This window comes from Hydra vulgaris, chromosome 04, assembly GCF_038396675.1.
Source record: "Hydra vulgaris chromosome 04, alternate assembly HydraT2T_AEP".
Classification (NCBI taxonomy): domain Eukaryota; kingdom Metazoa; phylum Cnidaria; class Hydrozoa; order Anthoathecata; family Hydridae; genus Hydra; species Hydra vulgaris.
In genome coordinates, this window is record NC_088923.1 from 12,460,068 (window position 1) to 12,473,896 (window position 13,829).

The 13,829-nt window shown below is 25.4% G+C and overlaps 1 protein-coding gene across 2 annotated transcripts in view; it reads right to left on the reverse strand.

Annotated features, from left to right (window-relative positions):
* LOC101240045 (fibrillin-1) overlaps positions 1–13,829 on the reverse strand; it is a 178,117-nt gene that overhangs the window by 81,248 nt on the left and 83,040 nt on the right. For both annotated transcript variants that reach the window (XM_065795472.1, XM_065795473.1), the window contains 3 exons: positions 12,377–12,498; positions 9,880–9,937; positions 6,123–6,170 (listed from right to left, as the gene is read on the reverse strand). In XM_065795472.1, coding sequence (XP_065651544.1) covers positions 6,123–6,170; positions 9,880–9,937; positions 12,377–12,498 — 228 coding nt within the window. The remainder of the gene's footprint in view (positions 1–6,122; positions 6,171–9,879; positions 9,938–12,376; positions 12,499–13,829) is intronic.

Consider the following 13,829-nt stretch of genomic DNA (forward strand, 5'->3'; position numbering starts at 1 on the left):
AAAATGAAATGAGTTAATTTACAATGAGATTAATGTCAAAAAGAGAAAGGTGATTATTAGAAAGTTAAGCCTAAATATATATATACATACATTTACATATATATATATATATATATATATATATATATATATATATATATATATATATGTGTATATATATACATATATCTATATCTATATCTATATATATATATATATATATATATATATATATATATATATATATATATATATATATATATATATATATATATATATATATATATATATATATAGATTTATATACATACATATATATATATGTATGTATATAAATCTATATATATATATATATATATATATATATATATATATATATATATATATATATATATATATATACATATATATATATATATATATATATATATATATATATATATATATATATATATATATACATATATATATATATATATATATATATATATATATATATATATATATATATATACATATATATATATATATATATATATATATATATATATATATATATATATATATATATATATATATATATATGTATATATATATATATATATATATATATATATATATATATATATATATATATATATATATATATATATATATATATATACAGTATCGGACAAAACGAGTGCAACCAAATAATGCTAATTTAGTTTCTTTATATAAAAGTGCTGCATTTTTTCAATTTAGAGAAATAACTATGTAACTGTTTAGAGACAAAGTTCTTCAAGTTTTATTCATCACAAAGTTCATTATTTGTACACGAAAATTAATAAATTAATCAAAAGTATTAAAAAAAGTTGATTTCCTTCTGGACAAAACAAGTGCAACTCGACAAAATGTTGACCAAGCTGTTTTTTCGCTATCAATATTTTGTGGCGAATCCTTTGTTGTCGATCACAGCTTTGCATCTTCGAGGCATAGATTTGATCAGGTGATCAATGAAACTTTGTGGAATCGCTGCCCAGGCCTTTTGGATTTGTTCAAACAGTTGATCCTTATTACGAACACCTTCACGATTAATTCTGAGGTTGACGATCTCCCACAGGTTCTCGATAGGGTTGAGATCCGGAGATTGAGGCGGCCAATCCATCACCGATAGGTGGTTGTCTTGAAACCACTGCTTGACTATGTTCTTCGATAAAACACTTTGATAAAACTCACTTCGATAAACTGTCTTGATAATACTGACTGATTGACTTCCATATACTGACTGAATTACATGTCGATTTACATGTCTCTTATATAGTAAAATGAACCTGTGTGAACCTATTCTGGAAGATTCTAGATGCTTCTTTTCGATGCTGCTGGATGCTTCTGAATGCGTCTGGATGCTTCTGAATGTTTCTGGATATTTCTGGATGCTACTGGATGCTTCCAGATGCTTCTTCTGGAAACTTCTGGAAGCTTCTGCATGCTTCTGGAAACTTCTGGATACTTTCTTTAATCATTAAAAAACTTCCATGACGTTGACACGGACCAGACTTAAGAAAATGAAACAAACCAAAAAAGTTGCACTTGTTTTGACCGCTGCAAAATGGCACTTGTCAACGAAATTCTGCCTGTGTGCTGTCACCTGTCAGCTGATTGCTCATGTCATGGCATGCTATGACTCCAGACTCCTGAACTGTTTGCTGTGGTAGTATAGTTCGTTTCATTTTTAAGACATGTAAAATTAGGAACACTTTTCAGCATTGTTCGATGTTGGTTGCAAATGTTTTGTCCAATACTATATATATATACATATATACATATATATATACATATATACATACATATATATACATATATACATATATATATACATATATACATATATATATACATATATACATATATATATATATATATATATATATATATATATATATATATATATATATATATAAATATATATATATATATACATATATATATATATATATATATATATATATACATATATATATATATATATATATATATATATATGTATATGTATATATATATATATGTATACATATATATATATATATATATGTATATATATATATATATATATATATATATATATATATATATATATATATATATATGTATATATATATATGTATATATATATATATATATATATATATACATATGTAGATATAGAATTGACGGTTAATTGTTTTTTGTGAAAATTTAAATTTTCATTTTAGCAATAGTTCTTCATGACTTACTTTATAAATATAAAAATAACTAAATGTTTGAAAATTAAAAAATTTGTATTTCTTTTAGAATAATAATTTTAAATAAAATCAATGCATTTTTTAAATGAAAACTTTTTAATAACTAACATTCAAATTACCTGCTAATGTTAATAGTTTAAAATAACTCTTGCGTACACAGATTTTTATTTAATTATAAAAAGCAAGTTTGATAACATCTAAGTAATTCGATATTAAATTTTTTTTTTAATATTAAAACAATTTTTACAAATTATTAAAAAAATTGAATACATAATACTAAACACAACAATACATATATATAATACATATATACAATATATATACAATACATAATATATATACATAATATATAAAATATATATAAATACATAATATATACAAATATATACATAATATACAATACATAATATATATACATTATTTAATACATATATACAATAATACATAATACTTAATACATAATACAAAAACTGAATACATAATACTAAAAGAGATCGTTTCATGAAATACTACTTCTGTAATCATTTATGTTACATAAAACGAAGATTTTGGAAATACAAACTAGAGATAAAAACATCCCGAAATTTTCCAGGAAAATGTGCTCAAAATTTCTGAAAATTTTCAAAAAATTTTTTTTGCAATATGTTTACATACTTTTAAATCATAACTTTGCTTTAAAAATATCAATTTATAGTATTTAGGTATTCTTGTAGTATTTAGGTATAATTGTAGTATTAGGTATAATTGTAGTATTTAGGTATTCTTTAAAAATTTGAACCAAAATAACAAAATTATAAAAAAGCAAAAGTAAAAAAAAGACATTTTACTGTAAAACTTTTATTTGTGTTATCAACCAGAAAAATTTTATAATCAACTTTATTAATATCAGATTAATGCAATTGTTAAAAAAGCTCAGAAAACTCTATTTCTAGCTTTCACTTAATTTGTCTACAATATAAAATCTTCTCAAAAAAGTATTCTTTGTCTTTTTTTGATTAATTTTATCGTGTAATTTTTTTGCAGTATGTTTTAAAGCAATAAAATATCAAATAGGAAGCATATACACATGTTCATAAAAATATCTTTCTTTTTTTTTTATGTGTAACGATTGCATATTAAAATTTTTTTTTATAGTTACGTTAATACGTATATTCTTGGGTTAACTCTTACTTCCAATCTTTCTTGGAAAACATATCTCAAATCAGTTGCAAAATTAGCATCTGCTAAGGTTGCATCTCTCTATCAAGCTCGTCACTTTCTTACTTTGGATTCTATTTTCTATCTCTATAAATCTCAAATCCGGCCTTGTATGGAATACTGTTGCCATATCTGGGGCGGTTCTTCTAATGATGCCCTTTCTCTTTTAGACAAGGTGCAAAAACGCATTGTAAACATAGTTGGACCTGCTCTTGCAGCCAACCTCCAACCATTATCACATCGTCGTAATGTTGCTTCTCTTTCTCTTTTCTACAAATACTATAATGGGCACTGCTCTAAAGAGCTAGCGTCTCTTGTGCCATCTACTAAAATTCATTCTCGTGTTACTCGTCATTCAATTAAGTGTCATCCTTTTTCTGTAACTGTTCCTAAGTGCTCCAAAAGCGCTTATTTGTCTAGTTTTTTTCCTAGAACATCAGTTCTTTGGAATTCGCTTCCTTCATCTTGCTTTCCTGATTCATATAATTTGCAATCCTTTAAGTCGTCCGTCAATCGCTATCTTACTCTACAATCTTCATCTTTTTCCTTTCAGTAACTTCCAACTTTAATAAAATATTTTTCAATATGCATTAAATGTTTTTTTGTTTTGTTTTTTTTAACTGCTTTTATAGCAGCTGATATCTTGTTTTTCCACTGTCTATATTTTATATAAAAATTTTTCCTATCAGTAAAAAATGCCCAATAATTGATCTGAATATTCAGTAAAATAATTATAAAATACTTTGCTTAGTATGATTATTATGAAACACACAAAAATTATCCACACAATAATTGAAAAATAGTTGAAAAATACAGCTTCTCAGGGAATCGAATACAATCTCAGGGAGACGCTTAACTGCTGATAACGGTGGAATTTATGATCTCGAAATCGATGCATCTTTATTTTGGTCGCTAACTGTATTATTAAACACTATAAAGTTAGAAAAAAACGTTACTTTATGCTTTGCCTTCCTTTAACCAATAACAATTTTGAATTAAGAAAAAAATGTAAAAATATTCAACAAGTCTTTGTAAGTACAATGTTATGGTATTCAGTAACCTGTGTAACTTGCAAATAATATAATGGACATTGAAAAATGCCGCTCCCTGTTTTTCTGTTGTGGGCGCAAATTATGTTCAGTCTGAAGGTTATATTATAAAAATTGTGTTACCTTGTTATATGCAAAGCAAATAACAAAGTAACACAATTTTTTGAAAATTTTAAAAGCAAATTATCATAGTTGCTTCTTTTAGCTCCAATAAAAGACTCAACAAAATAGCAAAAAAATATTTTTCACTGAGTTTTCATATTTTTTAAAACCTTTATAATCTGCTTCACAGTATTTTACCATAAAATTGTCCATAATAATTACCTAATATTACCTAAAATGAGAGATTACCTAAATAAAAGATAAAACTTTACTCATTACTTATCTTTTTTTGAAAATTTGCAAACTTTTTGGAAAATTTTCATTTCAAATATAAACAACATAGCAAACAAAAAAAGTGCAAACGGAAAATTGATAATTTCAAATTTATTTAAAAATAATTTATTCATTGCAATGACTTAGTTAATGGCAGGAAAGGTTACAAAAAATACAAATGAAAAAATTAAATAAAAAAACAAACAAAGTACAATTAAAAGAGAAAATGTTCTTAGTTACATACAACAATTTCAAATAATAAAAAAATAAGAACTTTATTCTTTAAAGTTAATGACATTAAAAAAATGCACATTTAATATCTTAGCTTTTTAAAATGATTTTAAAAATTGCTAGGGTTAGTTTGTTAATAAAATTTTTTAATAAATTTTTTGTTGTTTTATGAAACACTAAAAATTACTAATATTACATAAAACAAGATTTTTACTAAATATATATTATGTTTAAGAATCCTACTATAAAAATTACTAATGCTACATAAAACAAGATTTTTACTAAATATATATTATCTTTAAGAATCCTATTATAGAAAAAAAGTGCAGATACACAATTAGCAACTTTAAACGTATCAATAAATCATTCATTTATTTGTTGCAATTTGTGGCAAAAAATTATGAAAAAATAAATAGATTTAAAGAAGAAAACATCAAAGCAACTAAGTACAGTTCAAAGAAAAAAATTTCTTAGTTAAATACAGTAATTATTATATACTATTTTATTATATTACTATTATTATTAAAATATTAATTGAATAAGAACTTCAACCATTTAAGGAAAAACGATTTTCATCACCAGTAAAATAAATATAATTTAAATAATTGAAGCAAAAAAGTTAATAGATATAGTTTACATCAAATATAATAATTGCCAAAGAAGTGAATTAAAGTAGCATATCGTAAACAATAAAATTAACTTAAGCACTTTTTTAAAAACTTGAATGATCTTTTGAAATTTTAATATATGCATTTTCTAAGAAACAAAAACTCATTTGGGAAGTCAAAAAAACATTTTTAGTCATTTCAAGCGGTCATTGACCATTGACCGGCCTTATTTTCTACATGTATATATATATAATGTGTATATATATATACATACAATATATATATATATATATATATATATATATATATATATATATATATATATATATATATATATATATATGTATGTATGTATGTATGTATATATATATATATATATATATATATATATATATATATAATAGTAATAATAATATTACCTTCACATTGATTTGAAGTAACATTAAAAGTATAACTTTCTTTACAAACTAAAAAAAAAAGTTTTTTGTATAATGAACTTCTAATGTACATTTTAACTTGTGCTAAGACCAGATTTGATAAAATAATCTTTTGGAAAAAACTTAAAAAAATTTTGTTAACTAAATAAATGATATTATAAACATAGATATAATCAACAACTATTTGAGCTATAACTCTTTCTAATGATATTTTCTGTTAAAAAACGTAATTTCTTTATTTTTTTTAGTGCATAATATAAAAAATCATAATTTGCAGGTAATAAAAAAAAATAAAAACAAAAAATAACTATGAGAATAATAACTGCAGCACTAATAATGACAAAAAAAATTACCAAAATAAAATTTCTAATAATAAGAGATAATAATGACAAAAGGACAGAATAGATCTTTTTTTTTATTGATTTTTTTTTATGATGGAGAAGAATTCTACATTCATACATTGATAGACAAATATATACATATTTATAATAGAGTTATAAGTGATAGTACATTAAACTTTCCATAATATATATTTACAGCCCTAGTAAAGCAAGCTTTACTAGGGCTGTAAAGGTTGGAACTTTAATTTTTTCAAAAAACTCTTACATGTATGGATTAAACAGCTGAAAGTTCGTTATTCTAATCTTAACATTAAGATAACAGCAATTTGTTAACAAAATAGTTGCCAATATGATCCCAATTTTTATTAAAGTAACCATAATCAGATAAAAATAATGCAAAGCAAAGATTCTCAAAAATAACTTCATAAACATGAAAAATTATTAAAACCATACCGCTAATTCAAGTTTTTTACACAGTATGAAACTAACTTGAATTAGCATATATAAATATAAAAATACTAAAAAAAAATATTGTTAATCAATACACCAAGATATTTAGTAAAACTAGAAGGATATAACTGTTTGCTATTCTTATATTATATACTCATTAGGGTGGAGCATTTTTTTTAAGTTTCAAATTTTGATTGTCCTACCCTCCCATTATATTCCTTTATATATACAAATAATTACTACCAAATATGGGCTCATTTGGACAAAATTAGCTCAATTCTCCCTAGCTCCCTTCGGGAGCGAGGCATACTGGAGAAGACATTTACTTTTACCGGGTATGTGTAACCCTTTTCTCTTTACGACCCTGCGTGGTCCTTTATGCACTTTAAGCTTGTTTTCTCTTTTTGGCCCTTCTGACCTGTTTATTCTTTCCCATTTATTGGTTGGTTAAATCAACTTAAATGGTATTTTATTAAATGGTAATGCACAGGGTAATCTGAATGAAATTCTTTATTATAACAAATTAATACATTCTGCAATATAAGCTAACTTTGAATAATGTGAACTTCTTTTTATTTTAGAATATAGAAAAATGTCAGTAGCAACTAGATCTAAAACACAGGTGCATCTACTTGGAGATTCTGTGATTGAACTCACAGGAAGTAAGCTTCCATCTTTACATATGGCTCTTGGTTTGTTTTTTATCACCACATTGACCTGAAAGAAACTATTCGACAATCACCGTCTGTTACAGCTAATGAGATTGCTAAGTTTTGGCAGAAAGCTCGAGTGCCAATGAGAGAACATCAAAATTGCCATACAAAACTGGAACAATTGTTTGAAGAATGGTGTTTACTAAAAAAAAACAAAGGAAGAAAATTTGCAACTCAGCAAGCAAGAGAGGATTCTTTTATCTCCAGATTGGATGATTTATTTGATTCGGCTCATGCTAATGCTGTGAGCATGATTAACATTCAAGAAGACAAAGACTTCTTGTTTGCACAGTGAGAGAAAGGAAGGCGAGGATCAATGGCCGGATTAGATCTAACTTTGACAATGAAAGAAAAAAGGGCTTTCAAGCGTCAACAAATTGAAGAACAGGATATGCAGCACATACAGACTGCAACTGAAAGTTGCTCATCATCCAAAGAAGATAGTTCAAATGTGGAAACTGAAGACGAGAGTGCCACTGGAGCAGTTGGAGGTACCACATTTTGTACTCCAGTAAAAAGAAAGAGGTGCACAAAATCTGTTGTTACATCAGGTCTGGCAGCTGCTCTAGACAGAACCAAATTATCTCACCGCAAATTTGCATTTGTTATTGCTGAAACAGCTAGAAGTTTGGGTCAAAATATTGACAACCTTGCCATAAATCGAGACTCAATACGTTGACAAAGGCAAGAGCATCGAGCCCAGAGATCAGCAAGTATAAAAGCAGAGTTTCATGTTCAAATTCTTTTGGTTGTACATTAGGACGGCAAACTCAATCCTCAATCCTGGATGTTCAGACATCAATTCAAATTAACACTGACAGAACAACTGGGATTACGTGATGTTTGTGTATTTACGGTTCGTGTCTACCTGAAATATGGATCACAGCCCCACTAGCTGAAAATGCTCAATACAGCGATTTGACGTTGATGAAATCTTTGCTGAAGTACTCGACCATCCATCCAGCAATTGCGAAAATTACATCAATCAAGCTATCCAATCATTTATGGTATTTGTCGCCTGAACTTGTGGGTTTAGCATTCTTTGATAATCAGGTCAGTTCAACCACAAAACGACTTAGTGTTCCAATGGATGTATTAAAAACAAGAATTTGGAAGATTTTGTCATTTCCAAATCTATGAAATTCTTTTCAATAATGGAATTACCAGATGGATTTCTAAATGTTGATCCTGAATTATGGAATGAATGTGACGATTTCAAACAAGCAACAGAGGTGGTAAAATTGTTGAAAGTGGTAAACGATCATGCAGAATGAGGAGTCGCACTAATCTAGGAGTATAAGTACAAGTTGTGGAAGAACATCGTCGAGCCTACCCAGACAGCCAAAAGCAAACTTTGGCAAAGAAGCAAGCAAAAGAGTAGAACATTTAAACTCAAGAGTTATTGTTAATTAATTTTAAAGTTCATATTTTTAATCAAAAATTTTATATTGTATAACATGACAATAATTACATATTTTACACAATACTCATACGACATGAAGTTGTATTATCTCAAAATTATAGTTTGTGAAATTAATAAACTTATTAAATTTGTTTATGTTTAATCAATGATTGTCAAAAATTATAACATTTAATGATTACTGTGATGTAACAAGAAATAAAAAAAAATCGTTAATTTATTCTTAATCTGTCAAATTTTTCAAAACTTTTAAAACTTTGGAGCACTTGAGCTAATCCTAAATATAAATATTTTTTGCTAAAATTTTTATGGGAGTGTTTTCTACTTGAAAGGAACAACTTGAAAGGGTACGACCATCAAAATTAAAAAAAAAAATTTTTTTCACTAAAATAAGCTCTGCCCTAATACTCATCATAGTAACAATTTTACTATAATAATTTGTTGCATGTATTTTGGTTCAGATTTAAACTATTTTTAACATAACACCTACAAAACAATACTTTACGTTTTTTCATAATAAGAGAAAAACACTACTACTAAGATAAAGAAATTAAAACTTGCTTCTTAAAAGAATGAAAAGCTGAATCTAGTACTAACAGGTAAATATTGGAGGTTAGAGTATATCAATAATCTTCTGTTAATGATATATTCTAATTTCCAATATTTGCCTGATATAATATAAACAAATGATTATTTAAATATTTTCTATATCATTATATAACAAATGACTTTTTATTATTATATAAAAATAATTTGTAGTCAACTTGATGATGATAATAATGATGATAGTAATTAGAATAAATAAAGATATTTACTTTGATAAATGCAGAGATCATCAAATCTTGTAAAGGTGTTTGTTGTTTGAAGGTCAAACTAAAATGATATTTGATATTTTATATATATATATATATATATATATATATATATATATATATATATATATATATATATATATATATATATATATATACATAAGCAATTAAATTAATGCATAACTGTGCAAGTTATGTGTGTATATATAAGTTATTTAAAAAAAGTGAGTGTTTCTATTTCTGTATTTCTATTCTGTATTTTTTCAGGTATATTGAGTCTCTATGGTATAATTACATGTATAAACTTTTTTCATCTACATCCCTAATGTACCCTATAATGTATTTTATGCCTCTAACTGTATTGTTTTATTAAAAGAAACAAATGCATAAACTAATGCAAATATAACTTTCTAAATAACTGATATATTAGTTGTAACTTTCCATAATATTTAAAAAACTTTCAAAATGTTCTGGTACATTCAAGAATGTTTTGGTAGAGTGCTCAATGTTCTTAAAATGAGCAATAATAAATTAGTAGTAAACCACTAATCAATTTTTTTTTTAATCTTACACAGTGTTTTATCAATAAAGACATATATAAAGATTGATTATTGCATGCAAACATACTTTAAACTAAAATCTTTGGGTGTTTTAAACGCCAGACAGGGACCTAAAAATTTATCCTATAAAATTTTTTATTCTTTTAAATAATATATGTTAGATTGAATTTTAATTAGATAAAAAGAGCATGTTAAATTAATGTTAAAAAAATTAAGAAACGCCTCCGAGTTATAAAATACGCCACCGAATTATAAAATTTTTTAAAAGGTTTTTGTAAAGAAAATTTTTTAACCAATTGCAGAAGATTCTGTAAAATAATTTCTTAATCTTTTCAACATGTTTAAAACACCCAACATTTTTGCCCAAAATCAAACTGCGGGGACCCTAAAAATTATATATATATATATACTTTTTTTTTTTGCTCAAACTTATTTTAATATAAATAGTAAATTTATAAATCGATTCGCAAGTTCAATTTCAAATGTTGATAAAATATGAAACACCCTAACGCAGCTATTCTCTAGAATAAAAAATTTTTTCAGAAAGATTGAAGAGAAACTGTTTAATAGACTTGCTGTTATTCTTTCTGGAAACACCGCTGAATGTCTTCAAGGAATGATTCTTGGTAATTCAAAATTTAAAATCAGGTGAAGCTGACTTGCAAACAAAAGAATGCAATATTCAATACAGAAAAGAAATAAGATGCAATTTTATTGTTGAACAAACAAACAACGAAACGGTTAATTAACTTTTTTTAACCAAAAAGTAGTTATTTGAAACTTTTGAATTTTTTCTACAAACTGATTTGTAAAAAAAAAATATTCATCTAACGGTCTTTGTTTGTTAGATGACCATTCTTTACAATACATAGAGTTTTCTGTTTAAAAAATAAATGCTATCAAAATGACTCTTCATTAAAAAAATTACTTGCACAAACAACATTGAAGAGAGGCAAATTGATGACATGCCATGTCTTACACAAGATGTTAAGTGTTGATGTCAAATTTTCAAATAATGAAATTCCTGGTCATGAACAAAAAAAAATGTTTATCAGAATTAAAATATTACATTATGTAAGGTAAATTTTTGCACTTTTTACAAAAACTCTTTTAACTGTCAATTTAAAGCATAGAATACATGCAGACATTTGGATTGTGGATGAAAAAACTATTAACTATAATAATAATAATAATAATAATAATAACAATAATAATAATAATAATAACAATAATAATAACAAAAATAATAATAATAATACTAATATATATATATATATATATATATATATATATATATATATATATATATATATATATATATATATATATATATATATATATATATATATATATATATATATATATATATATATATATATATATATATATATATATATATTAGAGCATTTTATGTAAGCATTTGCTCACTTTTTTTGCTTATCTAAATTGATAAGGTTTTTCAAAAAAGAAGAAAAAAACGAAGAATAATGAATGAAAAGATTGCGGCCCCATGCCAAACCCTCAGTCGATGTGGCAGCACTCCGCTGCAAGTCAGGCTATTTGTCAGTCGATGTATGTACTGAGGCCCCCGGCAGCAGGCTATTTCAGTATGACATCACACTGCTCACCTAAATCAGCAGTATAATATATACACATATATATTATACTGCTGTATAATATATATCCAGTATAATATATACACATATATATTATACATATATATATATATATATATATATATATATATATATATATATATATATATATATATATATATATATATATATATATATATATATATATATATATATATGTAGTTAAAATAAAATTCATTACAAAAAAATACTTACATTTCAAAATGTAAGTGTAACTTTATATTGTGCTTCAAAACAAAACAAAAAAGTAATTAAAAAAATAAATAATTATATAAATTAACCTACAGTAAAGCCTGAATTCATTTCAGATTCTGTGAGATCATATATTATATTTATTGTGTCCCAATTATATGAATATGAGGGAATTTCTACGCTAAAACGTTTTTGAGTATCAAACAAACCAAAATCTAAAATTTAATTTTAATAAAATTATTTTTTAGATTTTAAAATAAAATAAAAAATAAATTTAATAAAAAATAAACCAAATCTAAAAAATTTCAGTAGATTTTAAAACATAGTGTCTGTTACTAAAAAATAAAAAAAATTATTTTATTCTATGTTCTAAATAACTTCAAACAAATATTTTTATCTAATTTTAATATGATTTAAAATATTATTACTTAATGAACATAAACTGAAAAGGGTAAAAATATATTGTTAACTAATAATTGTGTGTGTATATATCAACCCTCTAACTGTGTGAGTATATATCAACTCTCGAACTCGGAACAAATTGAGGTCGGCAATAAATTACTGACCTCAATTTGTTAGATGTCGTTTTGACACAAAGTAGTTATGGTAAAATATAGACACAAGGTCGGTGATTTTTTGCCAACCTCAAACACTTTTAGGTTGGCAGTTTGTTACATTGCCGAATGCCGACCCTAATTCCGAGGGCTGAAAAGTATGAAGAACCAAAAGAGGATCCACTTAATCAAGGTAAGACAATAAGTAATACTAGTACTCCTAGCTCACATAAAAGTACTCCAAACAGACCAGTGACAAGAAAATTAACTGATTTCTTGTTAATTGATCATCCTTCAACATCAATTAATGGGGCCAAACTAAACTAGGCAAATTATGAAATATATCTTATTTCTAAAGAACAATCCAGAAATTGTTAAAAATAAAGAGAAGAGTGGCGATATTGCTTATGCTGGAGCTGATGCAACCCTTGTTTTTTGGAATATGGCACACATAAAAACTAAATACAGACAGAATTGCATGTTTGATGTTATGAAAATTTAGAATTAATGGCAGAGTTTGATGAAAAACAAAGGAAGAACAACTCAAGATGAATATGTAACTCTTAAGCTACCTAAGAAAATAATTCTATGTGACCAAACAACCAGTGCTGCTGATTGTCTCAAGTTGTCAGACAATCAAATGATAATGATTATATCAGCATTAATAAAAGCTGTTGGAGGCAATCTTGAAGATTTTGACATATAAAAATCTACGATTCAGAGAACAAGAATGCTCAATTGTCAAAAGATTACAGAAAGTGACATGGAGACAGTGAAACAGAACCTTCCCCAATATGGTGCTTTGTATTAGAATGATAAGCTTTTAAAAGATATGCTAGGAGACACATATAATTGACTTGTAATTCTTCTTTCTCTGGAATACAAGGAAGGGGAATTATTAGGTGTACCTTCTCTAGTTAACTCACAAGAAGCAACTCAAGCTGAAGCATTGCTTGATCTGCTATAAGCTTGTGATCTGCCAGTTAGAGTTA